Below are 22,357 nucleotides of genomic sequence, written 5' to 3'. Positions count from 1 at the left end.
ATGTGCCTAGTCTGTGGCAAAAGTAGTAGTGAACTGCAAATCCCCATGCTGAAAGAACACAGCAGTCTTGCAGAGAGATGTTGAATTTATTAACTTTTGATGAAACTATTTCTCTACAAAACAAATGACTCCATCCCCAGACAGATTCATACTATCTACAACAGTCTGAAAATTATTAACAGCAATAACGTTATCTCTGGAACCAAGAAGAGGCAGCTAGAGTTCATTGATCGCTTTTGACCACCCAAAATGCCTCCACACAGTGAGAATTAACAGATGGATACAAAAATCTCAGCACATTTAATAACATGCTACAATTGAGAGGGACTCTACTCTTGGTAGAAAGGGAACTTACATGCTGTATTCAAAAGGTGACTCTGTCTAAAGAGATCAAACTATAATTTACTGAGTGGCTGCTATGTGCCAGGCACTATCCTAGGGCACTTCATACAAATTATTTCACTTGATTCTCAAAACCCTATGAGAGGGGTTTTATTGCCCCCTATTTTACAAATTGAGTCTAAGAAATCACAGCAAGGAGTAATGAAGCCCTTCTTAGACAGGTTTGTCTAACCCCAGAGTTCAAGCTCTTCCAACTGTACTATATCACCTATGGGTAGATTAAAGACGGCTGCAAATCTTGCTCGCTACTCCTCTGATTGAAAGGTGGAGTTGAACTGTCTAATTATTTTACCCCTTGAATCTGAATTGGCATTAGTAACTTGCTTGACTGATAGTATGAGGTGTATATGACATCCTGGAACTTCTGAATCTAGATAACAAGAAGTCTTACAGCTTAAATTTAAGACTTCTTTCAATAATCACTCATGAAGTCCTGATCCACCAAGAAAGAATATGTGAAGAAGCTCTGAGACTAAATGGGAGTGGCCCCGGTGGAACCCAGCCTTCCAGCCGTCCCCACCAAAAGGTCATGCATAAGCCATGTTGGACTGTCCAGACAAGGCCAGTAATCAGGTGAATGTCTCCATATGACCCCAGTTGGGGCCATGTGGAAAAGAAAAGCTATCCAGCTTGTTCCTGGTCAAAGTCATGACAGACAACATGATTATATATGACAAAATGACTGCTGCTGTAAGCCACAAAGTTATAGAGTAGTAACACAGCAATAAATAACTGCAAAATATCTTCCTACTGTGATATTTCCACACTATGGAACACCCTACTAGGAGAAGCTTTGATTCTCTTCCTTGCTCTGGAAAGTAATGAAGTCATCACTCTAGTTTCTCTTCTTTTACTTATTCCTCCTAACCGTTGATAAATGGATATAAATTTCTGCTTTATTATTCAGGTTAGAAGATATTTAGGTGAATAAAAAGCAGAAATAGAAAGAGGAGAAAAGGGAAATGTTACTCACAGGTAACATGCTTGAGAGTTTCTAAAGAGAAAGAGTCAAGGTTATTTTGAATTTGACTTATGGAAATATTATTTAAACTGCTTTAAACAAAAACAGGGGAGAGTATAGAATTTTAAGGCTGATGTAACTGAAAATTGTAATGGGATGCTGACTTTGGACAAGCCTGATTAAGATGCTCAAAAACATCACAAGAAATAACGTTCTCTCCATATTTCAGCTTTGCTTTACTCTGGGCCTGCCTTATTCTCAACTCAGCTCCCTCCTCATTGTGGCAAGATGGCCAACTTCAGCTCTAAGTTTATATCACAGCATCTCAGCTATAAACTCTTCAGCAAAAGGAATTTTCAATTCCAAGAGGACCAGTAAAAGGGTGTCATTTTCTTGGTTTGGATCATGTGACCTTCCCTGAACCAGTTCCTGTGGTCAGAGAAATGAAGTGTTCTGAATGGCCAGGTCTTAGCAGACTTCCCATCAGCCTTGGGAGTGGGCCAGGCCCACTTTTGCCATGTGACTGAGAGTGGTTGCTCCCAGATGGAAGCCTAGTATTGTTCCCATCATAACAAGTAGAGGGTAAATGCTACAAAGAAGAAAACAAGCCTTCAAAGGGTAGGAAGAAAGAAATACATATTTCTTATTTATACAATATAAACCATGCTTATGACTTGATACTATCTTGATTATCTAAATCAGTGGTGTAATTTAGTATTTACAGGAAATTACATTAAACAAAATTATAATCTTCATCTCCTCTACATCCATTCTGCTCTCCCCTCCCCTGTTTGAGAGCACACTCCCCTGGGTCCCCAGAGGACCCAGTGTTCTTATGCTGCTTTCTGGGAGCCCAGGGCCCCCACCAAAGTCCTACCCACCTGGTGTGGGTTCTATTTTCTGAACCAATTCCTCTTTCTGAGAACTAGTCAATTTCTGAGCTAGTGACTAACTTGCCGTTGGCCCCTTCTTACTATAAAATGAGGGAAATATTTAAGTGACCTTTAAGGCACCTTATATAACTAATTTCTTTGGACTTTTCACTGAGACAAACCTTATAAAGCAAACCCTAATCTATTTACATACCTCATTCCAATGATTGTGTGGGAGGAGGACTCTTGCTCTTCTTCACACATTCATACGTAGAGGGGGAAGCCCCCAATCTCTTTCACACTCCAGAAAGCCATGAAGTCATCACTCCAGTCTCTTTCTTCTACTTGTTCCTCCTCACAAGAAAGGGAGGTGCTAATCTGTTTGGTAAGAGCATGACTTCCATTAGAGTGTATTTCCCTACTTGATGGGATTACAGGGTACTGCTGACTGGTGGCACAAAATATAATTCTTTTTGATGGTCTTGTGCTCATGCAGTAAGATCCCTCTCCTACCTTGGTGCACACCTTTGCATTTCATGTCTCTGAGTACTAACCCACCTTGGGAGTGCTTGCTCAGCTCAGTGGGGAGGTATGCTGTTCTCTCTGTGTTCCAGTTCCTCCTGCCTTTCAGAAGCAGCCCTTGAACTTGCCAGAGGTGGACTGGAAGGCTGCACAGAACACTCGACTCACTATGAAAATACAGAGGTTTTTCTCTGGGCTAGGAGGAAGGGGACCTACTTTTGGACTTAGATCTAATTCACATTCTGTAATCTACCTTTCTCAGATCCCTGAATTCTATTGACTACTTCTTTGCCTAAAAGGATGATACTTTCCGCCCCCATTTGACTAGTACTTCTCTCTGTAGGTTAGAACCTAGCAGGGAGGAGAGGTAAGTTTTCACTCTTGTCTACCTCTAATAGTCATTTCCAAATTACTTTCACATCCTTTCTTATTACTTCATTCTCAAAACCACCTTGTGATAACTTCCAGGGCAGGAAATACCAATTCAATTAAATCCAAGGAAATAGAGATTCAGAAGTCAAGAGACTTGTCCATGATCTAGTTAGTGGCAGAACAGGACTAGATCAGAGGACACTGAGAATAGAATCTCAAAATAAGAGACATACTAACATTCTACACCTTCAAAATATAACCAGAGAAATAATTCATCCAGCATTTATTTGCACTCCTCTGGCAAGTAATTGTTGTGAAAACTTAAGACTTCTAATCTTTATGTAGTATAGAGAGTATAGACTGAAAAGAAAACTGCAGTTAACAAAGTATCATAATGTCAGATGCAAGATTTAATTTCTAAGCTGCTGTGACACTGTAAACTTAATAATCACAAAAATTTTCTGAGTGAATATTGTGGTGCTATATGCTCTGGTGAATATGTATAACTGTGTTGCTTCTGTTGTTTTTAAGGACCTTATTGTACAGGATATTGGATATCACTAGAGATAATGTAAGCCTTAAAGCCTGTCAAATTGAGATAGTCTGTGCACCTGCATCCAGCCGTCCACCCCTGCAGCAGTTCTGGGCAGCTGTCAGTGTTCCCACCCTCCCCCACAAAACCGGGAGTATCAAGCCACATATAGAATATTTCAGCTTATATACAAAGATGAAATAAGTAAACAGGCAAACCTTGGATATCAACCTTGGCAATCCAATACTAAACCAGGACATTCTGAACTCTACAAAGTAAATTGATAAAATAATTTTGAAAATTTTCTTTGCACATATTTGATATAGAGGTAAACTCTTTCAAAAGGAAAATTTCCCCACAATCTTAATATCTCAAAGTAGTGTTGGAACATGTCTCTGCGTGGTGAGTAAGGCCAATGAAGAAGAGAAAGAAATAACTGATGGCCATTCTCCAGTTGCCCTATCTAAGACTAGGAAGTGGTGTGAGCTAAAAAAAACCATCTTCACCTAACGTTTCTTATTTTTAGGTAGTTTTTTCATTTCACTGTGTGTGAGAGAAAGAGAGAAAAAGAGAGTGAGAGTGTGAGAGAAGGAGAGAGAAAAACAATATTGATTTTTTTATGACATCTGGATCACTTTGTCCTGTGTTTATGAATGAAGTAAGGGACAGTAAAAATAAAGCTAATCTATAGTTGATGGTTTGCAAGCAGGATATAGGAGGAATGGGAGAGTGCTGAAATTCTGGGAGAATGGCAGCAGAAATTTAATCATATGCCCAGTCCATACTAGGTGGTCACTATGTCCTTGCTTAAAGAGTTAAATTAACTGGGTTCATCCCAGAATTCATTGACAGAATATACGCTAATTGACTACTTCTACTTGGTCGTAGTGGGAGGCTTGTGTTTGTATGTGAAAGTACTAAAAGGATAAGAATAAAAGAAACTAAATACATTGTATTTATTTTTATTGATCTAAAAATTGTTTTATGGAAGGATTAGAGGATATCAACCTGTCATCGTCATCATCATCATCATCATAGATACAAACAGTTAAACCCACCTCTCCCTCTAATTAGCTTTTCCTCTTGCATACAGAAGGAAAGCCTTTCAGACACAGCTGTTCTTAGGCCAGATTCTCTCAAGGGAATGATTCAGCCTCTGTCATGGAAAGACTAGCCAGAAACAAGCTATTGAGGAAGATGGAGAGACAAGAATATAAACGCACAGGAGGGTGGTTTACATAGGAGAATGTGGTAGACAAGCAATGTGAAGCTAATCTTGCTGAATCCCAGTGGTTCCTCTGCTCTGCCTGATTCCTGTGCCAATGAAAATTGGAAACTTCAGAAAAGACTAAATATGGAGCTTCTTAACATATGTGAAACTTCTTAACATTCTCCTTCCTACACATAGAGAATTGGTACTTAATTTATTGCTCTTTTAATTGGACCTCATGATATATAAAATATGCATTAAGATTTAGTGGAAGACAAGGTGGTGTCCACAAAAACGACAGACTTGCAAAAATAATCTTCCTCATGAAAGCAATGAGAAAACTCACAAAACTATCAGAATCAACATTTTCAGAATGCTTGAAATTAGCCAAAGTCCTGCAGCAATCTGAGTTTTTTTTTTTTTTTTTTTTTTGGAGAAAAACAGCGGAATATCAGTAAGAACAGTAAGCTTTGCTGTGTTTTAACTTGTGCTATTCCCATTCCCTTTCTTCTCTTCCAGCTCCATAGTAGCCTTGAAAACTGACAGCTTACAATCACAGTGGAAGCCGTAAATTAAGCAGACCTTTCAGACATTGGAGGAGCACTCTACCCCACAGCAGTAGGATATACATTTTTCTCAAGTGTACACAGAACATTCCCGAGGATAGGCCCTATGCTGGGCCACAAAACAAGCCTCAATAAATTTAAAAGGACTGAAATAATACAAAATATTTCTCCAGTAAGAGAAATACATTTGGGGAATTCACAAATATATGGAAACTAAACAACACAATCATTTAAAAACCCATGGGTCAGTGAAGAAATTACAAAGAAAATACCTTAATGGAAGAAAATTAAAACATGGCCAAAAAAAAAAAAAAACCCCTAAGTAATACAAGTAATACATTTCTTATGGGGAAATCACAATTTCAACAATGAGATAGGAAACCTAAAAAGAAAATGAAGAGAAATTCTGGAGCTGAAAGGTATAGTAACTAAAGTAAAAAAAAAAAAATCACTAGAGGGATTCAAAGACAGATTTGAGCAGGCAGGAAAAAAAATCAGTGAAGACAGGACAATGGAAATCAACTTCGTCTGAGGAACAAAAGAAAAAAGTTTAAACAGGGCACAGTGGCTCACGTCTGTAATCCCAGCACTTCAAAACAGGAAGATCCCTTGAGACCAGGAGTTTGAGATCAGTCTGAGCAGCTTAGTGATACCCTTCCTCTATAGATAATTTTAAAAATTAGCTGAACATGGTGGCACATGCCTGTAGTCCTAGCTGCTAGGGAGGCTGAAGTGGGAGAACTACTTGATCGCAGGAGTTTGAGGCTGTTGTAAGGTATAATCATGCCACAGCACTCCAGCCTAGGAGGCAGAGTGAAACTGTCTCTTAAAAAGAAAAAGAAAAAAGAATGATTAAAGAAAAGTGAGCAGAGCCTAAGGGATCTGTGGGACAACATCAAACAGAATATATGTATTCTGGGATTTCTATAAGGAGAATGGAGAATGGGGAAGAGAGAATATTCATAGAAATAATGGCTGAAAAGTTCCCATATGGGATAAAATACATGAATACAAACATCCAAAAAACTCAGCAAACTCCAAGTAAGATGAACTAAAAGAGACCCACACCAAGACACATAATAATACAACTTTTGAGAGAAAGACAAAGAGAGAATCCTGAAAGTAGCAAGGCAAAAGGATCTCATCATTTACAAAGGATCCTCAATAAAACCACCTGCATATTTCCCATCGGAAACTTTAAAGGCCAGAAGGCAGTGGGGCAATATATTCAAAGTGCTGAGAGATAAAAAATTGCCAACCAAGAATCCTATTTCAGCAAACTATCCTTCAAAATTAAATAAGAAATTAAGACATCCTCATATTAACAAAAGTTGAGGGAGTATTTTAGGTCATTTTCTGCTGCTTATTACAGAATATCTGAAACTGGGTAATTTATAAAGAAAAAGAATTTATTTCTTGTAGTTATGAAGGCTGAGATGTCTGGAGTCAAGGGGCCACATCTGGTGAGAGCCTTCTTGCTAATGGGAACTCTGAAGAATCCTGAAGCCTGGAACCGCATAGTGATGGGGCTGAACCTTGCTCAGCTCTCCCTTCCTCTTCTTACAAAGCCACCAGTTCCATGCCCACGAGTACCCATTAATCCATTATCCCATTCATCTATTAATCCATGAATAGATTAATCCATTCATGAAAGCTGTGCTTTCAAGATCCAATTACCTCTTAAAGGCCCTTTCAATACTGCCACATTGTGGATTAAGTTTGTGACATATACAATTTGGAGGAAGCATTCAACAAATAATAAACAGCATTTACAACTCAACAACAACAGGACAAAAAATTCAATTTAAAAATGAAAAAAGGCTTAGATAGATGTTTCTCCAAAGAAGATAGATAAATATACAACAAGTACATTGAAAGATGCTGAACATCATTAGTTGTTAGGGAAATGCAAAATCAAAACCACTATAAGATATAACTTGCACACCCAGTGGGATGATTATAATCAAAACAAAGAACCATAACAAGTATTGGTAAGGATGCGGAGAAACTACATTGCTGCTAAGAATGTAAAATGGTATAGCCACTTTGGAAAACAGCCTGATAGATTATCAAATAGTTAACCATAGAGTTACTATATGACCCAGCATTTCCACTATTAGGTATATACCCAAGACACTTGAAAACATATGTTCGCACAAAAACTTGTACATGAATATTCATAGCAGCATTATTCATAATAGCCAAAGATTGGACATATTCCAGATGCCCATAAATTGATAAATAAATAATTATAATTATTAAAAATAAAATAATTATATATAATGAAATATTAATTCAGGCACATGAAATTGAAATACAAAAACAAGCTAAAATATGAATGAACCTTAAAAAACATTATGCTTGGTAAAAGAAAACAGGCATTAAAAGTCTGTAGCTTATTATATAGAAAGTTTTTCAATGGAATATTATTTTATATATGTAGTAGGTCCAAAACAGATGAATCTACAAAGACAGAAAAACTAGTGGTTGCCAGGGGCTCTGGAAGAGGGAGAAACAGGAAGTGACTGCTAATGATTATGGGGTTTTGTCTGGGGGTGATACAAATGTTTAGGAATTACAGAGTGGTGATGGTTGCACAACCTTTTTGAATATACTTAGAAATCACTTAACTGCACATCGTTAAAGTATGAACTTTGTGGGATGAGAATTCTATTTCAATTAAAAGGAAGGTTCAGTGATTATCCAAGCAAAAATATTGTAATCAAAATTAGTATTTTTCAACCAAGTAGTATAAACATTAGAATTAAACCTAAAAAGTCAATGTGTTTTTGTACCACAAGTAACTTTTACAGTAACTATAAAAGTTACTTGTGACGTTTTCCTCCCTGGTCAGACTCATTTTCTATGGCTTCTAAAATGAATGCTAAATATCAAGAACTAGAAGATTTACTATTCCTTTAAATACTCTGGAGTTAAGCAGAGTGCCCAGCATTGTAGCTTAGCCTGCTTATTAAATTTCCTAGTATTTCACATGCATTGTCCAAGAATATTGTATTAGTACGGGTTCTCTAGAGAAACACAGTGAATAAGGAGTGTGTGTGTGTGTGTGTGTGTGTGTGTCAGAGAGGAGAGGACAGAGAGACTTATTTTAAGGAATTGGCTCACACGATTGTGGAAGATGCAAGTCTAAACTCTGGAGGGTAGCCTGGCAAGATGGAGACCAGAGAAGAGCTGCGTTCTAGTCTGAAAGCAGTCTGCTGGCAAAATTCCCTCTTCTTCCTGGAAGATAAGTCTTTTCTTTTATGGCCTTCATCTGATCAGATGAGACCCACCCATATTATGGCAGGCAATCTTCTTTACTCTAATTCTAGTGATTTAAATGTATATCTCATACAAAAAAAAAAAAATCTCCACAGAAAAATCTAGAACAATGTTTGTGCAACTATCTGGGTACAATGGCCTAGCCAAGTTGAGACATAAAATTAACCGTAATGGACATGATACAGTAACAAGAGCACTACACTCTCATTCTAGACATCTGAGTTCCCCTTCAACTATCTTTGTATTCTTCAGCAAGGAACTTCATCTCTCTTAACTCCAATATCTTTATCTGTAAAATATGAGGGATAGTAAAGTTTAAAATGAGAATATAAGGACATGGGGGTACAATCTGACATACTCTGCTTTTTTGCCCCTGTTAAACAACATGTTAATGAGTGCCCTATAGCAAAAATGAAGAAATCATAAGTTTATTATTGATTTAAAATACCCTAAATTTGCTGTGCTCCAAATGACTGTGGGATATGTTGAAAGAAATCTGCTAATATCTCCAGATAGCCTAAGTTTTGAAAAATAGTTTGCATGTACGTCTGTGTGTGTGCATGCATTCATGTATTTTGACCTTAAGTCCATTTTACATAGATAAGGCACAACTGAAAGATCTGAGAAATATATAGATCACTCCATATTATATTGTCAGTGGCATCCCCAACATTTCTGCAATATGGTGATACTGCATCTTTGCAAATCCTTCCCTCTCCACCTACCCCAAAGAGTTAAAAGTATGGCTTCATTTTGCCTCTCTCCTGCATACCATGGGTCCCCAACTGTAGAAACTTCATCTAAATCTCCAAGAGTATTTCCCCTGATCTCCAAGTTCCTAAATTGCATCTCTACCTCATTAAAACTTAATGATTCCATAAACAGTTCATTCTTGCAAGTTCTTGCTATTAAAAATGTAAACAGGTTAATTTATTAAGATTCAGCTATTTCTAGCTGAAAACCACTCCATGTGAATCACTATGCTAGATAACTTCACATTTGTTAATGGGTATAAGTGCTCATCAGTGTCGTCAAAGCCTTAACACTGTTTTGAAATACATTTCCTTATCCCTACTCAGACTCCTTTTATATTCTCCAGAATGGTTATTCCCCACATTTCCTGTTTCTGTTTATTCTAATAACTCATGTCTACCCATCTATTCTATGCAGATAACTTTAATTCATATTCCGCTGAGAAAACAGACCATCAGGGACTAACTTATTTAACTTCCCATTACAAATCTCTACTGATCTACAGAGACATCCTACAGTATGTATTTTCCTCTTATTTCAGGCAAAAAGATACATACATCCTCTTCTTTAAGGCTAACTCATCACCCTCCATTTCCTGTGGGATTTGCTCCATCACTATTCCCATATTTTTAATATATCTTTCCCATATGCTAATATCTTTAATCCCCTCCCCGTATTTTTAATATCTTTAATCTCTTTCTTTTCTCCAGTATCTTCCTCTCAAAGTACAAGCATGCTCAAGCAGGTATCCGTCTTAAAAACAAAACCAAAATAAAATAAAATATGTTTCCTATAAAGGTGTCATTCCAAAGACTTCCACCTGGGGCTAAGACTGCGTAACAGGGATAAGACTTACCTTTCTACCTAAAACTACCCTAAAACAGACAAAATGTATAAAACCATGGTTCTTAAAACATTCTACACGAGTTAATAAAGGACAATAAATCCTGAGAGATGGGAAACAAACAAGGGAAGCCCTACAATTGTCCCAGCCAGTGCTGTGACATTGTTTCCAGGCTGTGGAGCAAGACAAGGGGACCCAGGAGAGCCAAACAGACTCCCTGAGTTGAGAAGACAGACCTGAGAAGCTAGGCAGACCAAAGTAGCTAGAATTTACTGGGCAGGGTGGCAGAGGGAAGAGAGGTGCACAGAGAAAGAACCTAGGGATCTGCAGAGGGTGTCCCTTTAGTATTCAGTCAATCATCACGAGCATGTGAGGAAACCACCAGAGGCTGAAGGAAGCACCACCACAAAGAATGAAAGGGAACATAGCCAGTTACTCACACAGAGCCAGGAATAATATCTGTTCTAGCCAGACTGGAAAATTTCATTTTCCCAGGCCATTAGGTTGAGTGCTTATAAGAGTCTTGCCTCAGTAATGGAGGACAATTAGCTCTAGAAGGAGCACTGCTCTGATTCCTTCTACACATCTTAAAGATCCAAAGAAATCACTATTTCCAAGTAACTTAACTGCATCTGAGAACAAAGATCAATAATATCTGGTGGAATACAAAATTTCTCAGTACCCAAAAGGCAAAATTCATGGTGTCTAGCATCCAGCCAAAAGTTACCAGGCATGCAAAGAGGCAGGAACATGTGCCCGATTATGAAGACAAAAAACAAATCAGAACTGACCCAGTCATGGAGCCAATATCCTGGCCAGGCTGGGCTTACTTCCTTTGCTTCCTTACCTTCTCCCACACCCTAATTTCAGCAGTTACCCAAGTCAGCCTCCTTCCATTCATGAGACCACTTTGTTCCCCATCTGCAAAGAAACTCAACTCCTGGACCTGGCAGGAGTTTCATCCCTACTCAACATTCACTTTATGGTCCACTCGTCTGAAGAGATATTTTCCTTGCTTTTGGACATGGCTGCATGTTTTTAGCTTTTCTGTTTTCATATTTTAGCTCTCATTGCTATGTGTTTGGAGCACAGGCGACGCTTCAAAATGTTGTCTTACCAGACCGTCTCAACTGAAAGTCCCCACCCATGACTTTCTGAAATGACTCCCTTGCTTTCAATAACACTACTGTCTTGTTTTCCTCTCGCCTCTCTGATTACTGCCTCTTTTCTCTGAATTCCCCTTCTCTGCTTAACCATTAAAAGTATGCACTTTTAAGGGCTCTACACTTGGCCTTTTGCTCTCCTTAATCTAAGCTTTGTAAGTCTGTGATCTCCTGAAATTTTACAAAGATTCTGAGTTTTTTCAGTCAGGAAAAAAAATGGTAGCAAATGGTATTAAAAGCACTATTTCATTTTCATGTAGAGAAAAGAATGTTCCTGGGATGTTTATAATAAATATAATTGTTGAGTTATTTAGACTTCCTCTGGGCACTGTGGCAAGCACAGTGTATAATAAGTAGGAAAATATACTCCATTTGATAAGAGGAAATATTCCCTAGAAGTCCATTCAGTTAATAAGAAGTGTAAAAGAGTCCTTATAACTGCTGACACTGGTAGAACACATAGTAATAAACTGAGCCAGTAAACTGAATTGGCTAAATAAAGGGCAAATGATGGGTTTAGTACCTGTCTCCCATTAATTATGAGCACAGATGAGCTTGTGTTCATGTGTGTGTGAGAGTTTTCAATCATCAAATATTTATTTGTGTTAAATGGAAAAAAATAATTTTTTTAAAATGAAAAAAAATAATTTGAGACAGTATCTCACCCTGTCACCCAGGGTATAGTACAGTGTTGCAATCACAGCTCACTACAGTCTCAACCTCCCAGACTCACACCTCAGTCTCCCGAGCAGCTCGCGCTACATGTAGTGCTCCCACGCCTGGCTACTTTAAAAAAGTTTTTTGTAGCGATGGGGCCTATATTGCCTATATTGTCCAGTCTGGTCTTGAACTCCTGGGTTCAAGCAATTCTCCTGCTTTGGCATCCCAAAGTGCTGGGATTACAGGCATGAGCTACTGCGCCTGGCCCATCCAATATTTAGATAGTACCTTTCATGAGCTGCTAGACATTAGGGGTACCCCTATGAACAAGACACAGCCTCAGCCTTCATTAAGTTTACCATTTAATCTTTTTGTTTTCCTCTTATTTATTTTAATTTTTTGGGTCTCTTTCCTAGAGGAAGTTGCTTAAGGGTGGCAGTCTAAGAAGAAAGAGGAGCGGAGTGGTGAAACAATGCATGAGAATACCTTAAGTAGCTCTGTTTCCAATATCCTCAAGGAGTTCTCCTTTAAAACTGAAACCTGAAGAGGAATATAGCTAGGTTATTTTCATTTGTTTGTTTCTGCTAATTGGACAGAGTAACATAAATGAGCCAAAGGGGGAAAAAATTAAGAGAAGTGGGCATATTTCCTAAAATACCTTCCTGTTTTGATCATCCGTTAGAGCTCACTTTAGAATTGGAGGCCAGAGGGCCTTGGGATTAGGGAAACAAAGGTCATACGTAAATAAGTTAGGCCCTTCTTTTATAGATGAGTTGGGTAAGGGGCTGGTTGACAAAGAGGACAGAATCTTTGTTCTGTGACACCAGGAAGTATCTATTACATGAGAACTTCCTTCTGGCGCCAGGAGGCATTTAGCTGATGTTCTATAGGGGATGAGCCATGGCTGTGGGTTGCACTTTAAGCAAGGCCTGCTACTGGGAGAGGGAAAAGGGAAAACATGAGCTCCTACGGGAGAGAGAATGTGGAAAATAATATAATAACTGACCTTCTACAATGCTTCAGTTTCCACAGAAGCCTGCATGCAGGCAATCTCATTTAACTCTGGCAACTTCCATGGGTTACATACAGAGAAACAAGCTACAAGAGTGTGAGCATGTGGCCCGAGGCCTCTCAGCTGATAAATGCAGAGATCTCCTGATGTCCACAGCAAAAGGGGCTCTTTTCAGTACATGCCACATGACAGGATGATATTTCTCTCCTTGGTTAACTCCACAATTAAACCAAGGTAGGCTTGGGACCAAACATTGGAGACCAGAGCTGTGTGCTACAATTTCAAGGGCTGTTTTGATAACAGAGTATTTTCACATTTCCCGGTATTGCCAATAAAATCAAAAGTACTTAAAAGGAGAAAATCTCCTGAGACAGAACTTTCTTAGCTTCTGCCTAAGAGTGAAAGGCTGTTCCAGGGGTTTACAAAAATAAGATTATTTTCAGATCTGCGAGCCACACTCTTAACTCAGAGTAGGACTGGGTTAGTATTCAACATTCTTCAGGATTCTCCAACATCATGGAGGGCCACGGATTATGTAAACAGGCCTCCTACAGAAAACTTCACTAGAGCGCCTTTACTTTCTGAAAGCTGGGCTTCTATACTAGGCTAATTGAGTATTCAAAGTCATTTACAGGAAACACACAGCATTCCAGTTGGAACTTGGGGTTCCCAGGACAGTTAAGCCTCAGCATCTGCTCCCTAAAATCTAGAGATATTGTTAAAAAAAAACAATTCCTGCAGAAGTTGCCTACAGCTTTAGTTGTCAAGACAATCAATGAGGACTTTTTTCTTCTCTCCTGAAAGGCAAAGAAAAATCAGGTCCCTGCTGAGTCTTATCGCTTTCCCTCTCCGCAGCCTACCCCCAGCTCCATTTTTCATTGTTAATTTGTTAAGCTTGGCTTTTCCACCTTCAACCTCCACAAACCATCCAGGCACTGGCTTCTCCATGCTAAGGCCTCACAACGTTCAGAGGGAAGAGTAAAAAATCTTGCCACAATCCTTAGATAAATAAACCAGCAGCAGAGGCCTGGTTATGTTGTGGACGACAAAGGGCTCCACATGTAGGCTTTGACTATTTCCATGAACACCCAACCTGATGGCTGGTGGGGCCCGGGTAAAGGGAGTTTTCTTCCTTTTCTGGTCCAAAGAGTGGTGGCATCCTGCACAACACCAGGACAGAGGCTGCCCTGAGCCTGGAGCAGAGCCCAAGGCTTTGTGCAGACAAGGGAAGAAGATCCCAGGCCTTGGGTTATCCAGACCTAACCCTGGGCCTTACATGTGACCTGTCCCCACCTGACTGGCTCTCCATGTGACTATCATCCTATGTGGCCAACATGCACCGAGACTAGCATTCCATGTGACTAACATACCACTGAGCAGAAGCATTCATTTTTCCAGCATGTGTGTGTGTCTGGCGAAGTGTGTTATAGATAGGAGGTTGAGTACACGTGGTGATATGCAGGCTAGATAATACAGAGAAGCTTATTTTCACAAGAATGTGCCCTCCCAGTGGGTGGGAGTGGGTCTCACCAACACCTTGCCACAACCAACAGTAGATGCTCAATCTATAGGGGTATAGTTAATCCAGGAGATTAATCCCTGAATTGTCCAATAGAAATATAATGGGACCTGCATATCTAATTCTACATTTTTGGTAACCACATTATAATAATTTTAAATGGTGAAATTAATTTTTTTTTTTTTTTTTTTGAGACGGAGTCTTGCTCTGTCACCCAGGCTGGAGTGCAGTAGCCGCATCTCAGCTCACTGCAAGCTCTGCCTCCCAGGTTTACGCCATTCTCCTGCCTCAGCCTCCCGAGTAGCTGGGACTACAGGCGCCCGCCACCTCGCCCGGCTAGTTTTTTGTATTTTTAGTAGAGACGGGGTTTCACCATGTTAGCCAGGATGGTCTCCATCTCCTGACCTCGTGATCCGCCCATCTCCGCCTCCCAAAGTGCTGGGATTACAGGCTTGAGTCACTGCACCCGGCCTAATTTTTGTAATATATTTCATTTAACCTAATAGATTCAAAATGTTCTCACTGTTTGGCATATAATTCATATTTTAAAATATTAATGAGAGCTTTTATATTCTTTTATTCATATTAAGTTTTCAATACTAGGTATGCATTTTACAGTACAGTACATGAATAGCCACATTTCAAGTGTTCAATAGCTTAATGTGGCTAATGGCTTCCATATTGGCCAGTGCTGGTCTAGATTATTTGTTTTCCTAGATCAAAAGTATAGGCAATTGCCCAAAGGTGTGGCAATTCCTCCAGGCAACAGGATGCTGTGTGTTGGTCCCACAACTATTTCTTAAGTACCTACTCACCGCATAGTTTTGACCCGGCCTTCACAGAGGACAGAGGAAGCCTTTGCTCTTCCTGAGTCCTAAGTCCACATGACCTGCCCAACTCTGGAGTTTCTCACCCATTACTTAATACGGTGTTGGAGGAAAGAAGTGGCAACAAATGGCCTTTTTTTCTATGGTCTGTAATTATCATCCCACCTCATGGCTTCCTTATTAAAAAATAAACCAAGCCTGCATTGTTCAGTGTTTCAATCTGTTAGGCACTGATCTGTGTTCCGCCTGGGCATGCTCCTTTCACCTATATCACACCACTAGCAGGGTTTCTGGCTTAATCCTTTATGCCAGTAGGGAAAGTAAGACTTGGAGAAGCACTGTAATTTTAGGGTGAGAGAATTTGGGGGAAGAAAAGAAAATTTCTAATGAGGTCCCATCCGTTTTCCCCTCAGTGAGGTCCCATATGGAACCTGTGAAAAATGTCATGTGATGAGACCGTGTACTTCAGACCCTAGCAGCCTGCAGTCAAAGCAAATGCAACATCCTGGTACTATCTGAAACCCAGAATAGGACCTGGAGCACAAAACTTGGGTCAGGTTCTTGCCCTGACTTTTACTAGCCATGCAATATTGGGCAAGGCAATTCATAATACTAACTAGCATTTACTGATCTTCTCCCATGTACTAGGCTCTGACCTAGCCAACTGCTCATATACTTTCTCTTCCACTCAAAGAGATAATCCATTTTACAGATTAGAAACCTAGGGCTCAAAAAAATGCAAATTCCAAAAGTCATATATCCAGCAAGCAGGGAAGCCAGAATGAAGAAACATTAAAGGTAATATTAAAGGAATTATTAAATATTTTGTTTTATAATGCAACTTAAGCCCTACTCAACCCCATTGAATATTTTTTAAATGTCACTAAAGAATTTCAAGACCACTGATGTACCCATAAACAGTCTATACCTGTTTCAAATCTAAGAGTTTGTAAAGCATAAGCTAATAGGAATTGATTTCAGTGTGCTTTATAATATAAAAATAAAGGCTGTATTATTCATTTGCAGTATGTAACTTGTCAAAACCATGAAAAACACTAGGCTTTCAAAAGAGATAGTTACACTTACACTGTTCAGCTCGAGAGGCTGTTGTAATCATCTAAGGAGAAGAAAAAGTAATAGCACTTTGAAAGTGTAAGGAGGTGACCAAATGCCAGATATTACAAACATGTTAAAGCAAACTGAAGTTATATGCTTATAAGAAATGTACATCAGATACTTTTCCTACCCTTCATTACAAGTCTGCAACTTGAAAACAGTTATAAGTGAAAATATAACTTGATTTCACAAAAATGAAAGAAATGGAGGTTAAATGAAAATGAAAGATGAAACAAACAAAATAAAATATCTGACTTTCTTGAAAGGGAACAGAGGGAGGGTGAGGAGATGGAGTAGAAGAGAAAGGGAGGGAAGTAGGGAGGGAGGGGATGAGAGAGAAAGAAGACAGGGAGGCGGAGGCAAGTGCTGTGAAAAATAAGCCCGAACTGGTGGGGTCAGACCATTTCTTCAAGAAATCAAGAAACTGGCCATGACCTCCTCAGCGTTGAGGCTGGGTATAGTTTTTGTGACTGTTTAGAGAAATCTAGCGCTCTCCTCACCATTAATCTTTTCTAAAGAAAGACTTTGTTCTGCACCTGTATAAACAATTCAGATTTTAAAAACCTATTCGCCTGCCCCTAATGTGTGAGACTATATATTTATACTGATAGCTTCAAGTCATCAATAGTCGTTGCAGAAAGCTAGCCTGGCTCTCCTCGATGATCCATCTCTTTGCCCCTTCTTGTCCCTCTCCTCTCCTTCACCTGGCAAGGTGATCCTAGGGTCAAGTTCAAGTTCAAACGCTCCAGGAAAGATTTCCACACTCTGTCAAGTATTCCCTGCATTTCCCCACCCCAGAGATAACTTAGGGCAAACGATCTTTTTACTCAACTTGTCCCAGAACCAGCCCATCCCCTGCCTCCAACCAAAAGACAACTTGTACAGGGAGAAAACCTTTGCAAATGCGGGTGAGCGGGAGGGGTTATGTGAAATACTCCCCCCGCCCCAAAACGCCCCCGCTAAGGATAGCATGGCCTGGGAGACTAAGGTGGAATGATGCCTGAGTGATGAAGTCAGCCTCTGACAGCCACCTGTTGCAGCACTTCAGGCATCGAGCTGGACGCATTTGTTCTGCTGTACGAACTGGCGGGAGTCAGGCTGGCCCAGCTATCTCTGCCAGCTCTGTCCTGGACTGACTCCACATCGGTCCCCTTGCACCTTGCTCAGCTTGGGAGCCTGTGGGCTTTCAGGAAAAGAACAAGTGAACACCTAAGCCAGTGTGAAGACTCAATTTCATCATTGTAAAATGGGGTAACCATATGCCAAACGTATACGGGTTTTATTACTCAGTGGGCTGCTCACAAGCCGCGAGTACAGTGACGGGCACCCAGTGGGAACCCAGTCTCTGGCCACTGGGGCTCGTATCCACAGAAGTACTTATCCCCTGACCAGGAACTGCGACGACCTTCGAGTTAGGAAATAATGAGAACGCAAAATTGTGTTTTCTTGTGTGGAAGAGCAGGATGTTTTAGTCTTGTTTGGAACGGAACATGATCATTCAGGGTGCTCCTTTCTCATTTTTACTTTGAATGGATGATTGTGCTAACTTAGCATTCTGCTTCCAGGAGCTCGCCCTTCAATACACAATCGATTAAATACAATAGCAGGGATTCCCTACACTATAATACAAAGCGTTAGGGCCGGATCCTCCATCACATGTATTGTAGTATTAAAACAAAATCACATCACGCATGGAACTCTCGAAATAGTGGAAAATACCAGCTACAACATCCAGTGATGTGTGACCCGGAGGCACGGGGTAGACTAGAATACCGACGGGCCAAGATTCCGAAACGCGGATTTTGAATCCTTTTTTCTACTTAGCTTAGTAAGTTTGGGTCTTTTACTTAATGTCTATCTAGGCGGCTCAGCTTCAAGTTCTGCAAATTGGAGATAATATCATTAAGTTACAGATGTTATTTAAAAATGCAACGAACCATTGTAACCATTTTTGTAAATCATGAAGGTATACTATAAGAAAAGGAGGAGGAAAATGAGAGGTGGTAACTTGTGCCTTGTTGGATGTTGTTTGCTTGTTCCGCTCTTCCTCTTGTCCAGCAAGGCTTGGGCAATCATACATCATGAATGATTAACTTGAAAACTGAGTTCTACTGGAAAGACTGGCAGGCAAGCAGAGGTCGGGATCCTGTCATCCCTAAGTGTTTGGTAATCTTTGCCACTGCTAAGATTACCTGGGGGTGGAAGCACGGTCGGTAGGAACAAGATCTGCCCCTTTACTCCCCGAAAGCTCACTTATCCCACACAGACATGCTGAAGGTCCGTCGGGCTTCGGTGCCTAAATCTCGGCTCTGCAGAGACGTCCCCTTCCCCCGCCTCCACCAACCGCTCCTCTGCACGCAGAAAACCGGTCCCCACCCCTTCCACGCCCCTGCCCCACCTCTTGCCCCCCTTTCCAACCCCCTCTGCTTTGCCCGGGGTGGTTTGTTCCAAGGAGTACAGAGAGTCTTGTCAAAAGGCGCAGCTCACCACGGTGCGCGCGGATTTCTGGACTTGGCCGCCAACTTGTGGTCCACGCTCCCCGGGGTCAGCGGAGGGGCGCGCTCGCTCTCACCGCCCACCTCGCTTTCGCACCCCGCGCTTCCTGGCCTGGGTTTTTAGTCTTCCTCGGAGCGCTCCCTGGCCTCCGCCTCCGCCAGGGAGCGGAAGGCGGAGACAGCGAGACTGGCCAGGGGGGAGGAAAGCAAACGCGTGTGGGCGAGGGGGACAACAGGATGTCCACGGGCTCGGTGAGTGATCCGGAGGAGATGGAGCTTCGGGGGCTGCAGCGGGAGTACCCGGTCCCCGCCTCCAAGAGGCCGCCCCTCCGCGGCGTAGAGCGCAGCTACGCCTCGCCCAGTGACAACTCGTCCGCGGAGGAGGAGGACCCCGACGGCGAGGAGGAGCGCTGCGCTCTGGGCGCAGCCGGCAGCGCGGGAGGCTGCAAGAGGAAGCGGCCCCGTGTGGCTGGGGGCGGCGGCGCAGGTGGCAGCGCGGGCGGTGGTGGCAAAAAGCCCCTCCCGGCCAAGGGCTCAGCCGCAGAGTGCAAGCAGTCGCAGCGGAACGCGGCCAACGCCCGTGAGCGCGCCCGGATGCGCGTGCTGAGCAAAGCCTTCTCCAGGCTCAAGACCAGCCTGCCCTGGGTGCCCCCCGACACTAAGCTCTCCAAGCTGGACACGCTCCGGCTGGCTTCCAGTTACATCGCTCACCTGCGGCAGCTGTTGCAGGAGGACCGCTATGAGAACGGCTACGTGCACCCAGTGAACCTGGTAGGGGCGCGGCGCTCAAGGAATCGGGCGAGCAGCCAGGAGATACCCAGGGCAGGGTCAGCCCGTTGGGAAGAATTCGAAAGGGGTGGAGGTTCTGGGACTGGGAACGAGAAGGCCAGTTTAATTTCTCCCAAATCAAGGGAGTGGCCAGCCATTTCTCTGAAGAAGAATCAACCATCCGTGTGTGTTTGCATCGTTCTGAACATTGTACCCCAGTGACAGCCATTGACTAATATCCTACTTCCAGGGTAAATCTTGGTTCCAACTCAGTCTGCCACCTGGTTGCAGACTGACAGCAAATCTCCCTTGCCCAACTTTATCCAGCTAAGAGTCTGGCAGGTTTGAATCGGCAAGCCATTTCTTAAAGGAGGGAAAGCCGAGCTCTATAAAAGAGCATTTGCATTTTTAGAAAAATTGCTTCTGGAAGATAGTAACGTTTCCCCAGATGGGATTTGTCTGGAAAGTCCCTCTCTGATCTGCCAGCTCTCCCGGCTTGGGAAAAATCCTGTCCAAGCCTAGTTCCTACTTGGAGCTTGGAGTGGATGACGGATTTTGTGTGTGTGTGTGTGTGTGTGTGTGTGTGTGTGTGTGTGCGCGCGCGCGCGCGTTAGGGGAAGGGAACTAAACTACAGAATCTCAAAGTCATACGAGTTTCACCAAATTTTCCTGCGGGCAAAGTCCAGGAGGAAGCGTGAACGGATATGGCGCGTCTCGGATTATCAACCTCCAGTAAAATGAAAATCTTAGTTCAGAGAAAGGACATGCAAATTCCCAGAATGCTGATAAAATTTTAGCTACTCCAAGTCGGGAATATCTGGGGTTCGCGTGGGAGAGCGGTTTCGGTTTGAGACAATCGTTTCTCTCTAGTATCTGACGTTCTTTTTGATTTTACAGACATGGCCATTCGTGGTCTCGGGAAGACCGGACTCTGACACCAAAGAAGTTTCCGCAGCCAACAGACTATGTGGAACCACCGCTTAAATCGTACTGGAATTCACTTGATGGGATTATTCGTTAAATGCGAGTGTTTGGGGGCCACGGAGAGAAGGGAGAGCTCGTGAGATGGGAAGAAGTTTCCGTTGGATTCTCCTTGACCCTTCCCCTTTCCCTGGAACTGTGATCACGACAGGTGGCGGGCATGGCTGTCTCTGCTCAGCGCCCACGGCTACAGCTGCGGCGGATCTAGGCGACCACGTTTTGCCTCTCCAGAAAGAGCCTCCTTTCGTGTCCAGAACGCGGACGCAGGTCCACCCTCGGGCCCTAGCTCTGTAGACTAACTCTCGGCTGCTGCCCCAGCCCGCGCCAGACAGCCCAGGGGTCCGTTCTCAGCGGAGCCAGATTCATCGCACACGTGCGGGACGATTCCACACAGCCCGGGCCTTTCGCGGTGACACAATGGTTAGGGAACGATTAGAACGCGCTCTACACCCGCTTTAAAGACAAAAGTCTAGACGTGAGATCCGCGTCGGGACAGAGTTTTAAGTGACAAAGAAGGGCGAGTAGCCTCTCTGGGCTAGGTTCGTATCCCAGCACAGCGCCCTTCTAATGGGCGGGAGGAGGCCCGCTGCTCGCAGGGCTAGGTGGAGACACAATTCCCAGACCACCGCAGGCGGATTTTGCCGGGCGAGCTCCGGGCCGTTCGGCCTCCCTTCCGGGTGACTTCTTCATTCCGGTCTCCTTCCCAAGCTCCCGGCTTTTTCTAATCAGGCGTCTGTCTACCCTCCCTACTTCTGGGCTGGAGCCTCCCCAAGCACCACTGCGCCAACCTGGCTGGGATCGCCTTCGGACTTCCCTTTCCGCCCCGCTCCTGCTCCTACCTGTAGCACTCCCAGCTCCGACTCCAGACTCTCTCCCTCAGGCCTCCCCACTCCAAGCTCCGGGCGCCCCAACTCCAACACCGCTTCCCGCCGTGCAGGTTCTTCCCCGCGCGGAGGAGCGCGCAGGGTGGGCGGCTAACCATAGCAAGTGATCCTGCGATAGGGAACGCGCCCCTGCCCCGAGGCTGCACTACCACAGGAAATAACATATGTAAATAAATTTATTTTTTTATGAATAATAAAACGCGCTGTGAAACTGTGTGCCCCTTGGAGGTGTCAGGATGTGGTCTTTGTTGCCCTTTACTGAGATGGTTTGCCTGTAGACGTTAATTTTTAAGGTGGTGGTCTCCTCTGGTCAGGGTGGTGAGTCATTGCGGGCGGAATGGTGGCGATCACTTTTGGATCACTCCATTTCCAAACGTCATGCTTTATTAATCTCTGTGATTCTGCTGCTTCTCGCGCCGGGCGTCCTAGAAAGTCCTAAGAGTCTTGAGGCCCCTGCTGTCCTGACAGGCATACACTCCTCAAGCTAACGTAGGTGTACGTCTCTCTTTCTCTCTCTCTCTCTCTCACACACACACACACACACACATAACACACACAGCAGCTACTCCAGCTTAAAGCACACGCCAATCCTTACAATTGCAAGTAGTTCAAAAAA

At 42.6% G+C, this 22,357-nt stretch overlaps 1 protein-coding gene and 1 long non-coding RNA gene across 3 annotated transcripts in view; one reads left to right on the top strand and one right to left on the bottom strand.

Moving 5' to 3' along the window:
* LOC112630415 overlaps nucleotides 1-19,439 on the bottom strand; it is a 222,425-nt gene extending 202,986 nt beyond the window's left edge. The window contains exon 1 of one of the 2 annotated variants that reach the window (XR_003120868.1): nucleotides 19,101-19,439. This is a non-coding gene — a long non-coding RNA (uncharacterized LOC112630415). The remainder of the gene's footprint in view (nucleotides 1-19,100) is intronic. The other variant, XR_003120867.1, reaches the window with a different exon arrangement.
* Nucleotides 19,034-21,975, top strand: MSC (musculin). The gene is made up of 2 exons (XM_025394671.1): nucleotides 19,034-19,879; nucleotides 20,774-21,975. The coding sequence occupies exons 1-2, from the start codon at nucleotides 19,346-19,348 to the stop codon at nucleotides 20,858-20,860; spliced, it is 621 nt and encodes a 206-aa protein (XP_025250456.1). The 5' UTR covers nucleotides 19,034-19,345; the 3' UTR covers nucleotides 20,861-21,975.
* Nucleotides 21,976-22,357: the final 382 nt, after the last annotated feature.

The sequence above is a fragment of the Theropithecus gelada genome, chromosome 8, assembly GCF_003255815.1.
Source record: "Theropithecus gelada isolate Dixy chromosome 8, Tgel_1.0, whole genome shotgun sequence".
Taxonomy (NCBI): domain Eukaryota; kingdom Metazoa; phylum Chordata; class Mammalia; order Primates; family Cercopithecidae; genus Theropithecus; species Theropithecus gelada.
Note: the sequence above shows the minus strand (reverse complement) of the source record. Positions and strands in the feature narration are given on the sequence as shown.

Excerpts from the sequence above, each read along its gene's own strand:
- MSC (XM_025394671.1), top strand. The coding sequence starts at position 19,346 with ATGTCCACGGGCTCGGTGAGTGATCCGGAGGAGATGGAGCTTCGGGGG. Across the intron at positions 19,880-20,773 it reads ACGTGCACCCAGTGAACCTG|ACATGGCCATTCGTGGTCTC; the intron begins GTAGGGGCGCGG and ends TTGATTTTACAG.